This window comes from Cotesia glomerata, linkage group LG4, assembly GCF_020080835.1.
Source record: "Cotesia glomerata isolate CgM1 linkage group LG4, MPM_Cglom_v2.3, whole genome shotgun sequence".
NCBI classification, from domain to species: domain Eukaryota; kingdom Metazoa; phylum Arthropoda; class Insecta; order Hymenoptera; family Braconidae; genus Cotesia; species Cotesia glomerata.
The window spans coordinates 23,417,873-23,442,069 of record NC_058161.1 but is presented as its reverse complement, the minus strand read 5'-3'; the positions used below and the strand labels follow the sequence as shown (position 1 = coordinate 23,442,069).

The following is a 24,197-nucleotide window of genomic DNA, read 5'->3' as shown; positions in this document are numbered from 1 at the left end:
ATTAAAAAAATAGACACAAAAACTTGATAATTTATTGATCGTTCGTTAATTGACAAAAAAAAGTTGACGAAAATGAAGTATCAAAGAAACATAATAGGGCTATAGTATTTCGTGCTGACTCACAATATATGTTATACAATATATATACTCATCCTCAAACAAACGGGATCGAGAACCGACAAAAAATTCGAGACCTAAATTAGACTTAGTCACGCAACCTTTCATCCAACAACAATCGATAGGTCAATAGTTCATGTGAACTTTTGAACGAACTTTTAAAATAAACAAATCAATCATCAGCAAGTGCAATCATTGTAAATATCTAATTTTTATTTTTATAGTAAACATAAAATGTTATTTTTTAAAATACTTTGGTATTTTTCAGTAAATTAATTTTTTTTTTAGTTAAAACAGGTACTTAAGTGTCTAAGTAAATTTAAATAAATAAATAGAGCCTCTAGTTTGTTAATTAGTTAATAAGTTGAAATTTGTAGATATAGGTTAAAGTATTTGTAGTATTTTTATGGTGATCAAAATTAATAATGAATGAGTTTTTATTTTTCCCGTTCCTAGAAAAAAAATTTTTTTTTTAGTTTTAATTTAATTTTTTTTTTTTTTTATATGAAGAAAACTCTTACCATTTTCGCTAAATCTGATACAGTCAGTTTTGTCTTCTGTCAAAGTGTAATCTTGTGCGCATGAACAAAGTCCTGAAAAAATTTTTTGTTTTGAAAAAAATTAAAATTTTTGAGGTTAGAAAACAATTTTACTAACCTGCAATACAATCGACATTAGCGACCTCTGTGTCTTTAAGATCAGAATCCGCTGGTGGATGAACACATTGTGATCTGCTGAAACACGCTTTACCGATCATTGCTGGATCTGAAAAACAGAGAAAATTTTTTTTATAATATTCTTCTTTAAAAACTTATTTCCATAAAATTCAATTAAATCCTCACTAATTTTTCTCAGACAAATAGATTCACGTGGCTTAAAATCAAGTACGCAAGCGCAGACATTTTCTTCATTGCATTTTGTATTCTTCAAAAAAGCGGAACATTGAAAATCCTCCTCGCAAGGATCTCCAATAACATTAGCCGCTTTCAGACATCTTTTTTTATCTTTAGACAAAACGTAGTCAATTTTGCAACTGCATAATCCGATACACCGTGAATTTTCTGCTATGCATTCTTCATCGATCGAACACATTTCTCCCAAGGCTAGAAAAAAAATTTAGTTACTTAAATAGTATTAAAAAAAATAATAAATTTTCAAAACTTACCAGTACTTTTCAGACATTTTGTTTCGTCGCTACTCGGATGGTGTAATAAAGGACAAATGCAATATCCATTGAAGCAAAATGTCTCTGAGCCCTCTACGTAACAATTGTAACTTGTCTTGCACATTTTTCCGATTCCTAAAACGGAAAAAAATCTCAGTTTTTTGTTATATGGTTGCTATGGTTACCGTAGCGCGGTGGGGGGACAGCGTAGTAACAGCGCGGAGTGGGAGGTAGTTGCGCTAGCAACGACGCACAGTAGGAGGAGCTAGCGCTCCCCTCGCGATTTTTGAAAAACCGTAAATTTTCGGTACTAATGCGTTTACCATAAATTTACCGTTATAATTCTAAAATAATACGGTATGTCTGTGGTTATTTTGGCCAGTTTTCTTACTATAGTTATACAGCATTTTTACCGTACTTTTACTGCAAAGTTCAGGAATAATACGATAAAATTACCGTAAAACTCTAGAACTTTTACCGTAAAAAATCTATGCATTAACTATAATATTACTATAATTTTACAATAATAGAATCGTATTTCTACGATAAAAATACCGAATATATACTGCAATTTTGCCGCGTTTATACTGATATAATTGAAAATATAACGCTTTCTACCGTAAGATAGACGGTGGTGTTTATTATTCGGTGGGTCTTATTAGGTGACTGAATAAATAGTTACGAATAATGTCTCAGATAGCTCAACTGGTAGAGCCTTTGGCGCGTAACTAAATGATCCGGGTTCGAATCCCAGTCTGGACTAAAAAAAATTATAATGATAATAATAATAGAGAAATTAATTTATTAACCTCTTAAAAATTATTCATGATAATTTATAATATAATAAAAAAAAATTAGGAAAACGATTGACCCTAAAGGCCATCCCTGCAACTTCCCGCTAATTCCGTTAATACCTGGGCGCTTAAAATTGCACCTACGAAGTTTTTGAGCTCTTCGAGCTCAAAAATACAATCTATGTGTTGTTTTGAGCTCTCCAAGCTCAAAAAGATACCTTTTCTATGCTTTTGAGCTCAAAAGTCTGATAAAAGTTTCATAGAATACTATTTTTGGAATTTTCAAACCGTAATAACTTTTGAATAAATGAACCGATTTGTAGGCGGTTGGCGGCATTCTACGCAGTTTTCAAAGCCTCTAATAAAGAATTTCTAAGTTTCAATTTGTCAAACTAAAAATTTCGGAGTAATTCCGGAAAAACACCTTTTTGGGTTTTCTTTCCTGCACGATATCTCTCGAACGAATCAACCGATTTTGACCGGATTAGCGGCAATCGACGTGGTTTTTTTATGTTAAGAGCTGATTAGTTTTTGGAATTGATTGATAAAGCCGTTTAAAAGTTATTCCAAAAAAACCACTTGAAAAAAATTTTTTTTACAGTTTTTTTTAGATTTTACGAAATCCATCGGTCCGAATCAGTTCAAATTGTATTCAAAATCTAAGTTTGGCCAAGCCCTTCCGAATGGCACCAACCACGATGAAATCGGTTTAACCGTTCAAAAGTTATAAGAGGTTTACATACTTCCACACACACACACACACACACACACACACGCGCGCGCGCGCGCACACACACATACATACATACATACAGACATAGTGACACCCTCGCGGGAATAGTCAGGGAAGCTTCCTAGGACCTCAAAACGTCGAAATCTGATGAAAACTCGATTTTTGAAAAACATGGTAAAACCAATTTGTGAAAATTTTCAATTTTCTTAGCGGGAAGTTAAAAATTTTAAGCTGTTCAATAATAGTAATAAAGCAGCATAATTTTGGTCTTTTACCGGTAATAGAAAGTAGGGACCTTCTTTTCCGGTTTTTTGCTGCAATACCCTAGTAGAAATGTAATCAAGTATCTGGCCAGTAACTGGCTAGTTTAACTAGACTTAAGCTAGGAACTGGCTAGTATAATATCCAGTAACTGTCTAGTTACTGGCCAGTTTTACTAGACATCAAATAAAACATGGTGACACGTGTAGGAATTGAGATTATTTAAAATTAAATGTGGATAAGTTTGTTCTTATTCAAAATTATAGTAATAATAATAATAATAATTAATAAACGGAATAATTATGAAATTTTTAATAATTCATCTAGATGACAGTCTGGAGTATTTGTTTTGATTGCCCATAACCGTAATTCGATTATTATGTCAATTTTTTTTATTTCATTCATTTTTTTAAATATATAACAGATTATTTTTATATTGAAATACACAAATTTTTTAATTATTTATACCGTTTCTTAATATTTACGAAAGATAACTCAACTTACAGGTTAATGTGAAAAAATAAACATACACACACTAATATAAGTAGAACATCTGTGTGAACAATGTTTACGATTTAGTTGTATGTGGCGCGATTTCTAGTTTTTACCTAGTTTCGCTAGTCAGTTACTGGATTTAATTGCTGGCCAGCTACTAGATATGATCGCTAGCCAGATACCAGATTTAATCGAGTGAAAAATTGATCATTTCTACTAGGGTAGTGCCGCAAATATACAGTAAATATGGGGTACATTTACGATTTTAATGCTGTTTATATACCGTAATTTTCCTATTGTATTCCCGTAAATATTCTGAATTTTTTTCGTAATAATTCGGCAAAAAAAACTGGCTAAAATAACTGAAGTATTACGGTAAACATACAACATTTAAATCGTATAAATACCGAATTCTTGCGGGATTTTAAAAACCGTGAGGGTCGGTGGGGGGAGTAACTATAACCATAGGGGGGGGGGGGGTAAAATGACCCAAAAAATTTTTTTTTCTACAATTTTTTCCTCTTTTAGAAAAACGTATCGAAAAATTTTTTTTTCTTACCAACAGATTCGTAGCAGCGTCTCTGCTCCTCTTCATAGTGTGACCCATCGACGCAGGTACAAACATTGTTTCGACACTCGGCCTGGCTCGTAAATGTCATTTCACACTGTATGTTCTCCTCGCACGCGTCTCCCAGGTTTGATGCGACTGAAATGAAAGTTAATCAGAACATGACAAAGATAATTGTGTGTTATTTGGTAATTTATCGTAATGTTGTTTTTTTTTCGAGTCATTGCCGAGTAAAGACGGACAAAGAGTCAATACCCTTATTCAGCAAGAAAAGAAAAAGGTAAGGAGGAAAGAGACAGTTTAGTTTGACGGCTCGACGAGCACGTTTTAGTTCATACTTTATATATGTATATGTATATAATATATGTTATGTATCGTACATTATATTATATGGTGGACTTGAGATTGTCTGGATCTGGATACGCTTGAAGTAGTGGAGAAAACGTAGGGGAGACAGAAAACCGTGAGATAGTGGATCCCCTGTATGTTATTTTTATTTTAAATGCTACTCATTCATTCTTCGGGATTATACTCATTCCCAGATTGTAAATGTTGTAATCCATTGTCGGGAGCGGAAGTTTAAAATTTTACGATTTTTGATGTTTTTAGTAGGTTTTAGAGATGAGGTACTTACTCTCCAGGCATTGCATGTGAGTGTGGTTACGATTGATGACGTGACCGTTTTTACAGTGACATGTTTCACGATTGAAACAATATGCGTTCTCAATGCAGTCCGTGTCGTAGGTACATGATTTCATTGTTTCTGTAAATATAATTGGGGTAATTAAAAAATAATTTACGCTTCAGAAATTTTATAGTTTTGTTTTGGGAAAATATTTTATTGTGTAGAATTTTATTTGGATAATTGGAGTTATTGTCAGACTTTGGATTCAATAAAGTAATTAAAAAAAAATTATACTAATTAAATTTTTATTTTAGTTCAATTTAAATTTCAATTAAAGACGGTAATTAATTAATATTAATAATTAATTAATTATAAAAATGATAATCGAAAAAAAATTCAAATTTAATGGGAAAAATTTTTTTTCTATATTTAAGTTAAATTTGAAAGAAAAAGTCGATATTAAAAAAATGGAGTAAAATATTGAAGTTCTAATAGAAGAAAATTGATTCTAATTTAAATTTTTATAAAAAAAAATGGGGATTTAATGGAAAATTCTATCGAGAAATTTAAAGAAATTGAATAAAAATAATTTTCGTTGATTTTTAATTCAATTTTCAAATCGGTGAAAATAACAAAAAAGCGAATTTAATGAAAAAATATCGGAGAAAGAATTTTGAACTTTTTAATGAGTAAAAATACACGGAAAGATTAAAACCCGACTGGTTCGTGTTCTGCACCAGACTCAGTCGTGTGCAAGAAAAAATGGAAGAAAAATTAGTTTACACCAGACTGAGTCGTGTGCGCACCAGAGTGAGTCGTGTGCACACACGACTCAGTCGTGTTCTGCACCAGACTCAGTCGGGTGATGCACCAGAATCCGTGCAAAGTAACCCGCACACGACTGAGTCTGGTGCAGAACGCGAACCAGCCTATTGGACCAGGCCCTTGCTTACCAAAGCATTAGACCGGGTTCGAGCCCGGCGTACACTAATGAATTTTTTCAATATTTAAGTGTATTATTCTGCTTAGCCCAAAAAATTAAACGAGTCATTTTTAAATAAATTAACGAGTTATTTTTAAAATAAATTAGAAAAAAGAAAAAAAATTAACAAAAAAAATTAGATTTAACGATAAAAAAGATTTTTTCTTAATAAAAAAATTTGTCACAAAAATGAATCTTAATAATAAAAATTGATCATAATATTAAAAAAGAGACGGATCTAATGTAATAAAAGTTTAACATGATGATAAATTTAGCAGATATTTAATAATTTTTTAGAATTTTTTTTAACAAATAAATTATGGCAAAAAAAATTTCGAAAAATTGACATGTAAAAATGTAAAAAAATTAAAAATGCATTATTTTTTTTTAATAATTTTTTGGAAAATTTTTTTTTGTTAAAAAAAATTAAAAAATTCTCTAGTGACTGCTTACTTTAATGTCATAAGTTTAACTGAAAAAATTTTTCGAAATGGTAAAAAAAGTAAAAATAATGATTTTTTCGCAATGAAACAGAATAATAAATAAAACATACGTGTATGAGATCTGCGATCATCACAAGGTAAAACATGATGTCTAAATGCAACGGAAACCGTGATGCATAAAACCGTGACGGTGTACAAAAGAATAAGAAACGCGATAACACTTGTATTCTTCATGAGAAGATCTTGCCGTTTCTCTTCTTTTTCTTCTCTTATTCATGACACCTTTATACCCACGACCATCACCGATCACCGATCTTCCTCAATTCCTCACTCTCGATCCTAAATCCTCGATCACCATAATCATAATCATAATCTACTCAATCGTTCTTTCTTCTAAGCCCGGTCTCACGCCACTTGCTCATCGGAATCCAAATCTTATGACTTGCCACTAATTAATTAATAATTAATCTCAATTATCTTTTCTCCGTTATTAAATTAACTAAATTATTTTATCATTAATTTAATTATTTTATCATTAGCACTCGGGTGTTATAAGATTGCTCTCTTTAATTCAAGGCCCACTGTTGTTATGTGTCCCATCGATGACGCAAATCAAATAAAGCCACTGCGTTGTATTTTATTTTATTTTTTTATTTTTTTTTTCAGTCCCGCCTCTACTTTTGTATTGTGCCACACTATTATTTATATTGTATGCATTACGTAATCATTTAGTCTATTGTTGAATCTGCGAGTATTACACACGTGTCTAAACAGATGTCATCAATTTTATTTACTTATTTTTTTTTTAATATTTTTAAAAAAGTAAAAATTTTTTTTTTTTCAAATTTTTTTTTTTTAACTTGAGTAAAAATTAAAAAATTTAATTTAAAAAAAAAAATTTTTTTTTTCCTAAATTTTGATTTTTTGTAATAAAATATTTTTTGTGAAATTTTGAAATTTTTTTTTTTTAATTGAAAAAAAAATAATTTTAAATATAAAAAAAATTAAATCCGTAATTCTGTCGCAATATTAATTCAAGTGTGGACGAAATTTAAATATGAAAAGATTTTAAAATAAATATAAAAATATTTACACTAGATAATTTGATAACTTATCAATAAGATTAAAGGAAGGAAAAAAATATCTAGGAGCGCGAATAGAAGTTGCCCGAAATAAAGTTTGTTTTATACTGATCCCTTTCTGCTCGACTCTGTAATATAATTCTGTTCACTCTTCCTTAACACTATTACGGAGCGAGTGGGTGTGTAAGTGTACTTATATATACAGCAATATTATACTCTACATTGTGAGGATACAATGAAAGTTCATACATAGGTACTGGGCGCAATAAAAGCCAGAGCCGAAGTTAATACACATAAACGCGCCAAAGGTAAAGGTAAAGGGTTAACGGATTATTTTATAATTCATTTTTTGTTATAGATTCTCACTACAATAGCATGGAAAATAATTACCTTTGAAAATTACGTAAATGGTGATGTAACATTTACATTTTTAAATAATTTTTTTTTGACAGATTATGTTGATTCTTCAAGAGTAAAAATACTGATTTTAAAAACTTTGAAAAAAAAGAGGAGTGAAAGGATTTGAATTACTGATTGCATTTTAGTTTATATTCGCAGAGCTTATGTTTTGAATCATTTTTTAAGGCCAGTATACCTTCAATTGAACAGGAAAAATATTTCTTTTAAGTTTCTTAAAAAAAAAAAGTTAGGAAAACGGTTGACCCTAAAGGCCATCCCTGCAACTTCCCGCTAATTCCGTTAATACCTGGGCGCTTAAAATTGTACCTACGAAGTTTTTGAGCTCTTCGAGCTCAAAAATACAATCTGTGTGTTGTTTTAAGCTCTCCAAGCTCAAAAAGATACTTTTTCTATGATTTTGAGCTCTTTGAGCTCAAAAGTCTGATAAAAGTTTCATAGAACACTATTTTTTGAATTTTCAAACCGCAATAACTTTTGAATGAATGAACCGATTTTTACGCGGTTGGCGGCATTCTACGCAGTTTTTTAAGCCTTATAAAAAATTTCTAAGTTTCAATTGGTCAAACTATAAATTTCGGAGTAATTCCGAAAAAACACTTTTTTGGGTTTTCTTTCCTGCACGATATCTCTCGAATGAATCAACCGATTTTGACCGGATAAGCGGCAATCAACGTGGTTTTTTATGTTAAGAGCTGATTAGTTTTTGGAGTTGATTGATAAAGCCGTTTAAAAGTTATTCCAAAAAAACCACTTTTAAAAAAATTTTTTTTTACAGTTTTTTTAGATTTTACGAAATCCATCGGTCCGAATCAGTCCAAATTGTATTCGAAATCTAAGTTTGGCCAAGCCCTTTCGAATAGCACCAACCGCGATGAAATCGGTTTAACCGTTCAAAAGTTATAAGAAGTTTACATACTTACTTACTTACTTACTTACTTACTTACTTACTTACTTACTTACTTTTACACACACACACACACACACACACACACACACACACACACACACACACACACACACACACACACACACACAGACATAGTGACACCCTCGCGGGAATAGTCAGGGAAGTTTCCTACACTGATAGAAAAACAATCTTGATTCAAGAAACTTTTTTTCTTTTAAACTTGAACTCTTGAAACTAGATATAGATACATTTCTTTCAAGAATTTTTGTCTCTTGGTTCAAGATAGGCGATAACATTGATTCAAGATGTTACCGACTTGTGTTAAGAATGGCTTTTTTTTGAGTCATTAATTAATTTACTTATTTCCAAGAAACAAGTTTTTTTTGGTACAACAATTAAAGACTATTTAGTTTTTGAAATATACTTTGATGAATTATTTTAAGTTTTTTAAACGATAATGTTATTTTGATTGAAAAACTTAAATGTATCGATTGGAGATAATATAGCTCTTAAGCCAAAAAAATCTAAATCAAGACAAGAAATTCTTAAAGCAAAATAATCATTTGTCTTCCAAAATAAATTCTTGGATCAAGAAAATATCTCTTGAGTCAACATAAATTTTCTTTCAGTGTAGGATCTCTAAACGTCGAGATCTGATGAAAACTCAATTTTCGAAAAACGGGGTAAAACCAATAACTTCCCGATTTTTGAAAATTTTCAATTTCCTTAGCGGGAAGTTAAAAATTCAAAAAAAAAAAATCTTTGTAAAAATAAAAAAAATTCTTTACGATGAAGTTAAAAATTATTTTAGAAATTTTAAAATAAAATTGAAATGAAATATATGTGAACCGAATTTTTTTTTTAATTAATTAATTTTTATTTAGAGTCGGTTTTAACTGCTGTGGTCATAACACTGGCTTTAACTGTTGGGAGTGGTACGTTGGGGTCTTTTTTGGGTTGTGAGAATCTTAACCTACGCGGCTTCTAAGACCAGCTTGGGATTCGAACCCACGCCTGGCCGGTGAGTTAGTTCGTGCTCGATAGGCCATGTGCCTTTGAACACTTAGCTACTCACATTACCAGTTGTGAAGCCAATTTATTCGTGATATGATTGGTCAAATATATCATAAGCATAAAAATATATGCAAACTCTATATTCAGGTGCGCACCTGTGCGCGTATGTTAAATTCTAAGCCCATAATAAAATAGAGATGAAATTTATGTGAAACCAATTTATTCGTAATGAGATTCCATACTAACATACAGACGTGCGCTTGCGCCCACATACTAAAGAAAAAAATTCTTGACTGGAGAAAATTTTCTTGGCTCAAGAAAATTTTCTTGATCCAAGATAACTTTTGTCTTCTTTAAAATTTTCTTGGTGCAAGAAGTTTTTTTTTCTGTGCACATTTAATCTAGTCTTAAAATAAAATTTAGATGGATGTATGTGAAAGTCAATTTATTCGTAATGTGATTGGTCAAATATATCATAAACATGAAAATATATGCAAACTCTATATTCTGGCGGGCGCTTGCGCGCGCATATTAAATTCTAATATTTTTTAAAAACAAAAAAAAATTTTCTTTCACTCTATTCGCGGAAAGTTGACGTAAAACTATAATTTTTTAATATTTTTAGAGCTCTTAGAAGAAAAAAATTTTTTTTCGCATCGAATGAGCTGTCACTCATATTTTTATTTCATTTTGAAATTTTAATTCTTATTTTTTTTATTTTATTTAAAGTAACCCTTAAGAGTTTTAATTAGAATAAAATTCTGTCATACCAAAAATCGTGACACTTTTTCAACAAAATTCAGACTTTTCTTTCGAAACTCCGTAATTTTTTCAAATTTTAATTTTCATTTCTATTCTGGGTCATTGCATAACGAATATCTTCTGGTTTAATTAACTTTATTTATTTATTCCTAGCAGTGGAGCAACTTTTTTTATCACTGGGGGAATCCCAATATTTACAAAAATATTGAAGATTTTTATTTGAAAAAATTTGTAAATGTCTCAAAATTTCAAACTTATTAACTGTTAATAAATATTTATTAAATCATCTAATGTTAAAAAATAATTCACTAACAATTAACAAAAGTTTATGTTAAATATTAATAAATCCTTCCATCAGTTTTGATTTTAAAGCGTTTATAAAAATTAAAAATTAAAAATTGGCAAAATTTTAATAAAATTACAAGATCTTTACAATTTTAATAAATAAATTTTAACAAAAAAAAATTTAACACATAAGTACAAATTGTGAAAAACTATAAATGCAGTTTTTGAAAAATAATTCTCTATAGCATGTAATTAGTAAACTTAAAAAATTATATTAATTTCAGTGTTATAATTTACCAATTAGTAAATTACTGGGCTAATAATTATTTCAAAACAGCTTTTTTTTTTAAATATTGGACGAAAAATTTGAGTTATTTAAAAAAAAAAATTTATTTTCTAAGAAATTCTCCAGCGGTCAAATTTTCAGGATTGTTTTTTTTTAACCTACTGAAAAAAATTGGTGACCCAAATTTGCAAACTTTTGTCGGAAAGTAATGAATCTGCTCAAAACTCAAAAAAATTTCTTTTTTCTCAATAAATAATATCTGATTCTTTCTCTTATACTATATAATTAACGACTAACAAGTATGAAATTTTTTCAAAAATTCAAATTAAAAATTAAAAAAAAAAAAAAAAACTTACGTCTTAGCCTAAGAAGAATTCTTGGCTCGTCAAAATTGGATTGAGATTGGGACCATAAAAATTCTGCGGTGGCAATTGTGAGTAAATAATTTACCAAAACTAAATTATCCAACCACTTTATTGTCCGAACCATTATTAACTCTCCACAATATTTTATTGTAATAAAAATAATAAAAATGACTATTATTATTTAAATAAAAACTATTACTTTGGAATAAAATATTATTTTGAAAAGTACAGACAGTCAAGAGCAACTTGGAGGCTGCAGTTTACTTGACATGAAGGCGAAGGTACAGAACCACTACACGAAAATAATATACTTAATCCAATCCGGTGGTTTGTGTTGTACCACCTACTGCTTGGGTCTTTTGCTCCGCGTCTTCACTTAAATCTGGTTCCCTTTCTCTTTCGCGAACACCGAAGTCCTGTGTTATCCTAACACAGATGCAGCGAATAGAACACTAACACCGACTCTTCTTCAGTGTTTATCTTAATTTTTGAGTGTAGCAAGAATCGAACCCAGAATCCACACATATGCAACGTTGCTTCTTTCTTTTTTGGTTCTTTTTGTTCTCTGGACCTTTCACTTCCCTTCCAAGGTTCTAGATTTCAAAAAAATTTTTTACTTCCTTTAGTATTTTTTTTTTTAAACGCCCTAAATCATTTCAAGAAATGTTTTGAAAATTGGTTTTTAGTAATTTTGATTTTGATTATTTTAATCAAGTTTTAATTTGTTGAATTTTGCTTCAAGGTTAAAAGTACGGAAAAATTTGTATCGATTAATTGTGTAGAGAAATTAATTTTTTATGAAAAAAGTTTCTTGTGATTTCTTAATATTTTTAAGCTACAATTTAGAGTTTTAGTTTTTGTCGTGTTTTTTATACACTTTTTTATGAAATTTTGAGGATTTATGAAATTCTATAAAATTTTGTATAAGGTAAAAGACCCATTAGTGACGGAGCTCCCTTTAATGACATTTTGATTGATTTTGCTATTTATATAATCAATTTAATAATTAATTTCTACTATGACTATTTTATTTCTTATCTTTAAGACCTTTAGATCACAGAAATGTTCAATTTTGATTTCAAAGAAAATCTTTTTCAAAAATATAATTTTCGTGTAGTTTTGAGCTCTCCGAACTCGAAAATCTGATAGGAGGTTAATAAAACACTATTTTTTGAATTTTCAAACCGCAATAACTTTTGAATGAATGAACCGATTTTCATGCGGTTGGCGGCATTCAACGCTGTCTTTCAAATCCTATGAAATGCTTTTAAACAGAAATTGATCAGACCGGAAATTTCGATATAATTAGAAAAAAACACTTTTTTTCGATTTCTTTCGTCAACGATTACTCACGAAGAAATCAACCGATTTTAACCAGCTTGGTGGCGATCGACGTGGTTTTTTGATGTTAAGAGCTGATTAGTTTTTGGAATTGATCGGTCAAGCCGTTTGACCGTTATTAAAAAAAAACCACATTTGAAAAATTTTTTTTCGCAGTTTTTTTAAGATTTCTCAAAATCTATCGGTCCGAATCGGTCCAAATTATATTCAAAATCTAAGTTTGGCCAAGTCCTTTCGAATGATGCCAACCACGATTAAATCGGTTAAGCCGATCAAAGTTATAAGCGGTTCACATACTTTCACAAACACACACACACACACACACACACACACACACACATACAGAGATACAGACACCATTGCGGGAATAGTCAGGGTAGCTTCCTAGGACCTCAAAACGTTGAGATCTGATGAAAACTCGATTTTCGAAAAACGGGGTAAAAACAATAATTTCCCGATTTTTGAAAATTTTCAATTTTCTTAGCGGGAAGTTAAAAATTTTTCTTTTTCAACCAACTGAAGCCCCAAGCAAATTTAAAACTTCTTAATAATTCGGTAAAGATTGGTCACATTTTAAAAAGCGAATTTTTTAATATTTTTCTCATATAATTATACTTGCAATTATCATTATAGATTTTGAAAAGTCTATAGAATCACAAAATTATTTATTTACCTTTTTTAAAATAAATTTTATTTAAAAAAAAAAAAAAACAAAAATGTCACTAGTAGAGGCATGAAAATTCTCTAACGTCAATTACCGCCAATGTTAAAATCAAAGGCGTTCTAGCCTTTTTATATAGCAAATCTGTTTACGTTCATAAACATTCTGTCTGACTGTGCAGTTATTAACAATCTCAATACGAGTCTTTTAAAAGTGATAAAGAATATATTTTTGCTTAAATAATTTTAAATTCAATTATTGTTAATTTTATAATTCTTTTTCTAATAAATGCGTTTGTAAATAATAGTTGTGTTTGTAATATATTTTTTGAAAAATTTTACGCATACGAGTTAGATCCGCCACTAATAGAGTCAGTAGCATGCCACTAATTGGATCAGGGGATTATTTGCCCTGTCATTAATGAGGTCATCTGAATAATGGATTTTAAATAATCATAAATAATAGTAAATTTGAAAAAATTTTAATTTTAAAAATCAATTACGTAAGTTTAATGAAGGCAGTAAGTACAACAAAAATTCAATATTTGTACTTCAACTATAATAAAAAAATCATTCTGTTAACCCCCTTCCTTATAGTGCCACTAATGGGGTCTTTTACCTTAGTTTTAAGTCATTCTGTAGAATTTTCTGATATTTGATCAAATTTGATAGAATTCAAAAAAATTTTGAGAAATTAATCTTAAGGGGTTAGGGGTAGTCAGAATTAAAAAAAATCGATTTTTTTTGCATTTTCTTCAAGCATAATATCTTAAAAATATTCTCTGAAAATTTAAAGTGAATCCGACAAATACTTTTCAAATAATTTGATAAATAACAAAGAGCGCACGGGCACTCCAGAACGCTCGAGAGCAGGTTGCTCTCGAGAGGGTAAAAGTTTAAATGCGTTTTTCTCAAAACTATGTTTTTTGAACTGGTGAACACTGTAACTCGAAGACTGCTCCGTAGATTTTAATGAAATTTATACAGCTTTTGGAAAATATAAAAAACTAGTGCCTGATCGAAGGATTTTTTTTTTTATATTTTGATTTTTTATAAACATTAACTGTTGGTTTTTTCCCGAAAATCTAGAGAAAAATTTCCTGAGGCCGCCAAAAAAAATGCTTCGATCAAGCACTAGATTATCTATTAATAAAACTATTTTTTTGTCCAATAGATTTTATATGAATCTCCAAGGATTTATAATGGACCTTTTGTTGGAACTGGGTCAACATAAACAGTCATAACTTTTAAAATTATTAATTGTTTTTTTTTTTTTTAATTTTCGTGAAGTCAAGTCAAAACATTTTGTAATGATGCCATATTCTTACACGGAGAGAAAAGAATAGAACGCATTCCTATGTTAGAATGGTAACCATTACCATGTTACATAGTAACGAAAATTTTTGTGAGAACCCTGTGTAAATTCGCTAATAAAAATCTTAGAAATTGTGATAAAAATATGAACAATCACCCATTCGATGCGGAATTAAATTCTGAAAATAATGTTGTTGTTTTTTTATTTTTTTGATGAAAATTTTAATTTTTTATTAACAAAAAACATAACCTAAATAAAAAATCTCAGTTTTTCGTAAATAATTAAATAACTATTGATGATATCAAAAATCGGAAAAAAGATCCTTAAAGAGGAAAAAATTTCTGAAAAAAAGTCTCGACTCCCGGAACTCTAGCTTGAAAAACAATAATTTTTATTTAATGTTAAAAATAGAGTTCCGCGCGATTTTTGTCACACGGCCGCGCCGATGCTAAAATATAACGGCAATTGCGCGGAACCCTATTTTCAACATTAAATAAAAATTATTGTTTTTCAAGCTAGAGTTCCGGGAGTCAAAAATTTTTTTCAGAAATTTTTCTTTCTTTAAGGATCTTTTTTCCGATTTTTGATATCATCAATAGTTATTTAGTTATTTACGAAAAACTAAGATTTTTTATTTTAGTTATGTTTTTTGTTAATAAAAAATTAAAATTTTCATCAAAAAAATAAAAAAACAACAACATTATTTTCAGAATTTGATTCCGCATCGAATGAGTGATTGTTCATATTTTTATCACAATTTCTAAGATTTTTTTTTACAAATTTACACAGGGTTCTCACAAAAATTTCTGTTACTATGTAACATGGTAATGGTTACCATTCTACATAGGAATAAATTCTATTCTTTTCTCTCCGTGTACTTTTATAAAATAAAATGATTTACTGTAAAAAAAAATTATTGAAAATTCTCATTTTTTCATTTCTCTGTCTACCCCTAACTCCTTAAATTAATAAAATTTCACAGAATTTTTCAAAATTCTATGAACTTTTAAAAAATTTTAGAAAATTCTTTGAAATTTAATAAAACATCGTGAATGTCTAGATTTTTATAAAACTCTAAATTATATGAAATTTTGTAAAATTCTATCGAATTTTTATAAAATTCAATAAATATTTATGAAAACATTTTGTTCTATCAAAAATAAGATGCACACAAAACTTAATCCGAATAATTCTCAAAAAAATTTTCATTTTCTTAAAAAAAAATCATAATTTTTTTGTATTCACAATATTAATGCCTCAATATTTCTTCAATTAAAACTTTCGCAGCTTCTTAGTAACTATTAAAATTTTTAAAGAAAATGAAACAAAAATCACCAAAATTATTTTAACTTTTCTTACAAAAATCCAAAAAAGTAAAATAATATTGTTTAGGCTTTAGAGTCAGGTCGCACACTACTTAGAAGAATAATAGGAAGTTGACTTAAATATATATAATATATGTAATGCTTGACTCATGTTTCATGTTAAAAAATATCTGTATGTATGAAAAAAGTATGATATCTAATCTTTCATACAGGTACGGGTACAAGTATATAGTATATAGTATAGGTGCCGGATGTCTCGTCTAAAAAGAGAAAATAAAAGTAATATAATGTAATGCATAATATACGCACCAGTATATATTTGCGGGTGGGGCTTCGTTACGAAACCAAAGTTATTAAATTTTTATTTTTTTTTTAAACAAATATAATTCTTTAATGCGATTATCCGATCATGCAATTCGAGATAAATTTATTGAGAGCTGAGAATAAAGTAGTATTGTATTTTGGAATTTTAGTCTATATAACTTAAATTGTGGTATTGTGGAGCAATAATAAATAATGAAATAAAAAGGAGAGAATTTTGGAAACAAATAATAATACTTCAAAATCGATCATCACGAAAATTCATTACTTAAAAACATGTATTAGGACAAGTGAATATTTAAATTTTGAACAAGATACTGGAATGCTTTTTGACCAAGTAATTATTGAATCGAAAATTATGAAACTTGGGAGGAGTAAGTAAATAATAATCCTTCGTAAATTGATTCTTTTATTTGTAAATTTAATCATTGAAAAAAAACAACGGAATGATAAATTAAATAAATGATAGATTAAATAAATAGCTGGTGTTTGCGCGTAAAACTGCCTTATCTCGGGTCCCATCGCATATTCAAATAAATAAGCTTTACTAAAAAGAAATTACTAATAAACGTATAATGGATATAATCTTTGACATTGTTTTAACCGTATAAAAAAAAACTTGTGTTAAAAAGTCATAAGTTTAGGATCCTAAACGTGACATAATTTACGATATTTTGATGACAAATTTATGACACCAAATCGAAATCACATTTAGATTTTAGAAAAATGTCGTTGCTATTACTCAGAGGAAAAATATTGTAAAAAGCACTTTTATGACAATTTTAGGACACTTTGATGACAATTTCATGATCATTTTAGGATACTTTTATGACAATTTTAGGATAATTTTATGACAATTTTAAAGTACTTTTATGAATATTTTCAGGCGCTTTCAAGACAATTAATACGTCATCATGAATAAATCTTAAAGATATCTCAAATTTTCTAAAATCATGAAATACGTTATACTAGTGCCGAATCAACAGTCCTAAAATTACCATAAAAAAAAACTTAACGATACGTCGAATTATCTAAAATCGTGATTGATATCATACAAGTGGCGTTTGAAATGTCCTTAAAGTGTCCTAAAATTGTCATAAAAGTGTTCTAAAATTGTGAAAAAAGTATACTTTTTACAATATTTTTCTAAAATCTGAATTTGATTTCGTGTGTGCCCTTTTATCATGGATTTTGTGTGTGTTTATTCGACATTCGGATCAATTGTCGTGAGGATAAATTATCGGGTGGATCACTTATCATGCGGATCAATTGTCCGTGGATCAATTGTCGCGGATCAACGGTCGTGTCTCCTAATCTCTGACATCTAAATAAATAATAAAAATTAAGAAATCTCAGATCTTTTCCGCGTGATTTTTTTTCCGAATAAACATAAAAAAATGAATGATATATCTAGATTAAAATATGATAAGACTTAGTCACAGAAAATAAATACCGATAAGAATTATCTCACGATGGGAGTCAAAAAGGAATGAGTTCAGTTTTTAGTTACAGTTGTACCAGTTAACATCAAGATTTGTAAAATGAGTGTTTATTATTTTTCTGTTTTTGTTTTGCTACCAATTGTTTGTCCTCAAGATCTGGAAGAAATGAGTAGTTATTTATAATAATAATAATTATAATTTTGTTTTTGTTCTGGATAATGACAATTATTTTTTTAATCAGGTTTGGGACCAGCTAATACTTTGAAAATTGGTGAAAGTTGTCTTAGAGATTATCAGTGTATTAAAAATGCGTTTTGCCGATCACAAAGAACTTGTATGTGCGATCCGCCATATACTCCGAATATTGAGGGTACTGTTTGTCATGCAGGTAATTGAAATATTAACTTTTTTCTTTGTAAATTCAAAATAAAATTGTAATTTTAGTATGCCAAAAATTATCATAATTTTCCAGAAAAATTTACTTTATTTTTTATTATATCCACTTTTTCTCAAATTTCAATTTTTTTTTTCTTATATCGGTCATTGTCTAAAAAGACTACATGGCTTTTTTGATCAATAATAATTTTTTCATCACCAATATATTACCAAAAAAATTTCTCATAAAAACAAAATTAATTTAATATGTTATTTGGAGAGCTTCGCGTTTCAACCCTTACCGGGGCTCCACCTCTAAGCCCCGCAATACAAAAATTTATTTTCGCGATAATTACTCATGGAATTAAAATCATGATCATCATCGATGAATAGCTATTGATAAAGAAAGTGGATATATTTTATAGTGAAAAATTATGACCCACGAAATTCTATCGTGAGAGAAAAAAAGGATTACTGAATAAAAAATATCTTCTATAGTTTTTGTTTTTCGTCCCTTCGGAGGATACCCAATAATAAGAAAATATTAAAAAATTTTTATTTTTAAAATTCAAATGTTTGCTTGAAATATGTATAAATACGGGTTGGAAATATCAAAACAATCACTGTAATGGTGTGCTTTTAAAATTGTCAAAAGGTAACGTTTTGTTTGAAAAGTCACACTAAAAGCGTCCCTGAATTTGTTGAAAGTAAAAAATTGTCAGATTTTTTTTATCACCAAAATTTAAAAAGTCAGAAATAATTGAAGATGTTTTGATCGCTTAAATATTAATACCATTGATTTATCATAAAATGAATCATATTTTTTCTGAATCACAATTATAATTATCTTATCTTAGAGTGCGAAATGTTTAATCACTTGTTAGATAGAATTAGATAGAGTTAGACTCGTTTATATTAATTTAAATGAATTAAGTATTGTTATAAAAAATTTTAAGTAATTATATACAACTATATACATTTATTTTTTTATAATTACATAAGATTATAGCATGTCAAGACTAATGCGAATAGTTAAAAATAGTAATTAATTTATAAACTGTAAATTTGATTGCTCAAATAATAATCATAATTAATTCCAGCTGCAGGAACAAACTGTGGTCCACAAATTGAAGATTGTTCCACAATGTCAAATTCTGAATGCATCCAAGGTGTCTGTGCTTGCAAAGATAATTATTTTCTCGACATCAATAACTCTTCGAACTGTATAATAAGTACGTATTTACATCCTTTTATTTTCTTCCTAAAGAAGAAATACATTTTTTAATAATTGTAATAAATAAAAATAAAAATTTAGGACCATCGCGGGTCGATGACGCTTGTCAGCGCACAGACGAATGTGCAGACGCATTAGACGGTGCATTGTGCGTCAACAATAAATGCAAATGCTACGGAAATTTCATATTTGTAAATCAGACTGGAAAATGTATCCAAACTGTTGGTAAATAAAATTATTTTCTTTCATTTTATATATCCTAGTTTTTATAAGTTTTAAGAATTGATATACTAAACAAATTGTTAATTTTATTACTTACTATTTTTTAGGAATTTTCATGCCGTGTAAACACAATTATCAGTGTTATGAAAAAGATAAACCTGATGGACTCATTTGTACTGACGGAGAATGTGCTTACAAACATAATGGAGGTTTGTTATTATGTTGCTTTTTTACTTTTTGTTTTTTTTTTTGTATTGTTTATTTATATACATTTTTTTAATTTTTTTTTCTCAGGGACATTGAATTTTCCTGTATATTTTTTAACTGGCGCTCTAGTTTCTTCTCTTTATTTTTTATGAATTGAAATTTTTTAGCTTTTAAGTTTTTGTACTTAAATTATTTCTCATTAAAAAAAATTTTGTAATTAAATATATACATCATGATGATTAATTTACGGTATAATTTTCTATCCTTTGATTTCTAGGTTTAAGTTCATTTTACAAATTCTAAAATTATCCAGCAAAAAACTAGTCACCATTGAAATTTAAAACAAACTGATTTATTAATTTACAGTTTACAAGTTATTTTTTTCTATAAATTACAAAATTTACTTACACACATTTAAATAAATGTTATTCCTTATTTCTCTATTTAAACAAAATATTTCAGTCTAAAAAATTAAAATTATGTGTGACCCGACAAAATAGTTATTAATTTGTACCGACTTATCTTAAAATACAAAATGCAGAATGACAGCGGGAAGTTACACCGAACGCGAGACTACGAAGAGAGCGATGAAGAAACAACGAGTACGAAACTACGTCTAGGAGCGACAAAGATAACACAACAATAAGATGATAATGATAATGATGATGATAATGGTAGTGATGATGATAATGATGGTGGGGATGATGATGATGATGGTAGTGATGATGATGCAATGATAATGGTGTCGATGATGTCGATGATGATGATGATTTTAGTTCCATATGAGCAATTTTCGCAAAAATACATTTTTGTATAATGGGGTCTAGGGGCTGAGCCCCGCTAGGAGTTGGTCTCGGGGTGAAGTTTCTCACATAAAATATTAAATTAATTTTTTTCTGATGAGAAATGTTTGTGATAATATAATTTTGACGGAGAAATTTAGCTGAGAAATCACGAAATGATTAAAAAAAACTATGCAGTTAAACTATATAGAGTTGTATACAATATATGACAAACCGTATGTTTTTATTAGAATTTTGAAAAAATTACAGAAAAATAAATCAAATTCTATCCAATTTACGATTTGTCGTACAATTTAATATAGTTTGAAAGGATTTTATGCAATTTACTAAGATTTTATGATTTTTTAAAGAATATTTAAAAAATTTCCGGAAATTCAAAACTTACAAAAATGCTAATAAAAAATTTCGAAATTCCACAACCAAAAATTTTCATCTTTCAGAATTTTTCAAAATAATGTAGTCGAAACTCAAAAATTTCAAATCCGTTCAAAAAGAAACGTATTTTTACATAGAAGAAGTTTACTCATTTTCACTCAGCTTGGAAACAGCTAAGAAAATAATCGAGGAGGAAAACCAAAACATTACAACAAAAAGATATCAACAATTTTCCTGTACGCTTATAACTCCCTAGAATACCTTCTCCGGAAAGACGCAAACGCTGACAAACCAGAGTCGGTAATGGAGTAAGCATTCCTCTCCACTGAGTTATAATAAGCCAACGCGCAAAGAGCTCTTTAAAAAAATAATCGAGTAAGGCGCATTATCTAGAGCGAAAAATAAGACCTCGCAAAATGAGACCTATGATCTTGGTCGACCTCGAACCTCTGGTTGATGCAGGCGCTAACGTCGAGAATGCCTTCAAGGATGTTCCCGGCTTAAATTAAATAGGCTTGACTGATCCACCAGGAATTAATTAACAATTTTAAAATGTAACTTGCATGGCAGCAAAACTTACTTTGACTGTTTAAATTTTATGGTAGTTATTTCTTTAGATTGATATTCAAATATTAAAAACACTGAATTTTGATTCGATTAAAAGTAAAGTAAAAAACGAATGATATAAATAAACAATTATCAAATCTATCTATATATATATAAGCGAAATACCACTCACTCATCACGAGATCTCCGAAACTATTCGCCCGATTGACTTGAAATTTAGCATAGTTACTCCATTCGTGATGTAGACGCTCACTAAGAACGGATTTTACGCAATTCCTAGCCAAAATGAATTTTTCGTCTACCATCACATATGCCCTCCCCTCCCTCCCTCTCATTCTACTCCTCCCTCCCGTGCCCTATAATCTTTCCCGCACCCCTATATCTCTCTCTTTTTGGGGGCAGAAATATCATTTTGACCCTCTAATCTAAAGAAACCATCAGTGGCAGCCGTAAATTATCGAACTCAACCCCCTACAGCACACACACGCTAATCAACCGTTGCCATGGTTGCACGCCATTGTCATGGTTATCGTTGCCATGGTTACCGTTGCTATAGTTGCAGTTGCCGTGGTTACCGTTGCCAGCTTAGTTACCGTTACCATGGTTGCCGCTACCATGGTTACCGCCGCCATGGTTACCGCCGTTATAATAATCAAAAATGATTGATTTTAAATTTTATCGATTGACTCAAAGTTGGGAGCCAGTAGGAATTAATCATATCGCTTTTTAAGAAGAAAGAATAGCTAAACTCATTAATAACTGGGAAATAACTTATATGTATTGGAATAATCATGAAGGATGAACTCTGATTATATCATAACTTTTACAGATAAATTAAACATAAATATTTATCAAGCTGATATTGTTAAATGATTATAATACTGATTTTTAATGATTGAAAATTAAAATGGTAAATTGTGCTCCGATGCAGTCTTCTCTAAAATTTTATTAAACGATATCGTTAAATTATTGCCATAAAAACGGTCGATTTAAGATAATCTATATATATATAAGCAGAGAGAAGCTAACATCTCACCTTCATCATTACGAGAATCTTCCAAGAAACTATTCGCCCGATTGACTTTGAAATTTAGCATAGATTGCCATACCTCCATTCGTGGATGTAGACGCTCACTAAGAACGGATTTTACGCAATTCCTAGTCAAAATGAATTTTTGCGTCTACTCATCACATATGCTCCCTCCCTCCCTCCCTCTCATTCTTCTCCTCCTCTCCCGTGCCCTATAATCTTTCCCTTCCCTATATCTCTCTTTTTGGGGAGCGAAATATCATTTTGACCCTCTAATCCTAAGAAACCATCAGTGGCTTACCCGTAGAATTATTCGAACTTCAACCCCCTACAACCACCCACGCTAATCAACCTTGCCATGGTTACCATTGTCATGGTTATCGTTGCCATGGTTACCGTTGCTATGGTTACCGTTGCCGTGGTTACCGTTGCCATGGTTACCGTTACCATGGTTGCCGTTACCATGGTTACCGTTATCATGGTTACCGTTGCTATAATAACTGTCAAAATGATTGATTTTAAATTTTATCGATTGACTGTTGGGACAGTAGGAATTCATAATCATACGTTTTTTAAGAAAGAATAGCTAAATCATTAATAACCGAAATAACTTATATGTATTGGAATAATCATGAAGGATGAACTCGATTATATCATAACACAGATAAATTAAACATAAATATTATCAAGTTGATATTGTTAAATGATTATACTGATTTTAATGATTAAAATTAAAATGGTAATTAGGCCTGATGCGTCTTCTCTAAAATTTTACAACGATATCGTTAAATTATTATAACAAACGGCCGATTTAATTTAATTTCTCATAGATTGAGTTATAATAACTATATTTTTTAATACCAATTAATTTGTTATGAATTTATTAATAACTAGCTGATACCCGCCCGCTTCGATAAGAAGACAATAACTATTTATGGTGTAACCCAGATGAAAAATATAAACAAAATGGTTAATTTCAAAAAGATAATGAATATAAATTTTGAATTAGAGAAAAGTGATTGTTTGTGATGACCGGTGTTAGCGAGTATTAAATATATGAGAAAAGTATTTTATTATTAACATTTTTTAAAATTAAAAAATTATTGACATTTTTAAAATTAAATAATACTATGAAGCGGAAAAGAATAGAGTTACGGATAATTATTACGTGAATCGTTCCAACATTCACGTAACAGAATAATTGGAGGAGGAAGAGATTGAGAAAGAAATAGGAAGGACCTTCTTAATAAGAGTTTACTAGAATATGCGAGAAAAAATTCAGAATAGCTCGGACAGGGATTCAGAACCTCAGAACCTTCCGGTGACATGTCGGTTACTTCTACCATTTGGACCTATCCGGTCTAGACTAAATTGTTTAGGATAAACATTATTATAATGGGAACGCATCTCACATTACACAGTACGTCATGGGTGATGCGGAAATCTGTCTGAATGACAGATTTCATCATTAACTGACCCATTTGATTTGATTTGATTATTAATAATAAAATACTTTTCTCATATATTTAATACTCGCCTTCAATACCGGTTAATATCATAAACAATCACTTTTCTCTAATTCCAAAATTTATATTAATTATCTTTTTGAAAATTAATCATTTTGTTTATATTTTTCCATCTAGGTTACTGAACATAAGAATTCTTATTGTATGCCC

At 29.5% G+C, this 24,197-nt stretch overlaps 2 protein-coding genes across 7 annotated transcripts; one reads left to right on the top strand and one right to left on the bottom strand.

Moving 5' to 3' along the window:
* Position 1: 1 nt before the first annotated feature.
* Positions 2 to 16,043, bottom strand: LOC123262862 (prion-like-(Q/N-rich) domain-bearing protein 25). 6 transcript variants are annotated; one of them, XM_044725342.1, is made up of 9 exons: positions 15,980 to 16,043; positions 11,296 to 11,897; positions 4,768 to 4,896; positions 4,125 to 4,271; positions 1,283 to 1,417; positions 960 to 1,220; positions 775 to 882; positions 639 to 710; positions 2 to 569 (listed from the first exon to the last, which is right to left on the bottom strand). In XM_044725342.1, exons 2-9 carry the CDS (start codon positions 11,426 to 11,428, stop codon positions 502 to 504), a joined length of 1,053 nt encoding a protein of 350 aa, XP_044581277.1. In that variant the 5' UTR covers positions 11,429 to 11,897; positions 15,980 to 16,043; the 3' UTR covers positions 2 to 501. The 6 variants fall into 6 exon arrangements, with proteins under 6 accessions (XP_044581277.1, XP_044581276.1, XP_044581278.1 ...); XM_044725341.1 differs by having other exon boundaries at positions 15,956 to 16,030; XM_044725343.1 differs by lacking the exons at positions 11,296 to 11,897; positions 15,980 to 16,043 and adding exons at positions 6,294 to 6,949; positions 7,277 to 7,390.
* A 1,130-nt stretch (positions 16,044 to 17,173) lies between these two features.
* Positions 17,174 to 19,898, top strand: LOC123263993 (prion-like-(Q/N-rich) domain-bearing protein 25). The gene is made up of 6 exons (XM_044727040.1): positions 17,174 to 17,877; positions 17,950 to 18,096; positions 19,184 to 19,315; positions 19,399 to 19,542; positions 19,647 to 19,748; positions 19,834 to 19,898. Exons 1-6 carry the CDS (start codon positions 17,808 to 17,810, stop codon positions 19,896 to 19,898), a joined length of 660 nt encoding a protein of 219 aa, XP_044582975.1. The 5' UTR covers positions 17,174 to 17,807.
* The last annotated feature ends 4,299 nt before the right edge of the window (positions 19,899 to 24,197 follow it).

What these genes read in the sequence shown, in the direction of transcription:
- LOC123262862 (XM_044725342.1), bottom strand. Translation starts at nt 11,428, where the DNA reads ATGGTTCGGACAATAAAGTGGTTGGATAATTTAGTTTTGGTAAATTAT. An exon ending in TCACATGCAATGCCTGGAGA is followed by an intron (nt 4,272 to 4,767) that starts GTAAGTACCTCA and finishes CTTTCATTTCAG; the next exon opens with TCGCATCAAACCTGGGAGAC. An exon ending in TATCAGATTTAGCGAAAATG is followed by an intron (nt 570 to 638) that starts GTAAGAGTTTTC and finishes TTTTTTTTCTAG; the next exon opens with GAACGGGAAAAATAAAAACT.
- LOC123263993 (XM_044727040.1), top strand. Translation starts at nt 17,808, where the DNA reads ATGAGTGTTTATTATTTTTCTGTTTTTGTTTTGCTACCAATTGTTTGT. An exon ending in TCAAGATCTGGAAGAAATGA is followed by an intron (nt 17,878 to 17,949) that starts GTAGTTATTTAT and finishes TTTTTTAATCAG; the next exon opens with GTTTGGGACCAGCTAATACT. An exon ending in TGCTTACAAACATAATGGAG is followed by an intron (nt 19,749 to 19,833) that starts GTTTGTTATTAT and finishes TTTTTTTCTCAG; the next exon opens with GGACATTGAATTTTCCTGTA.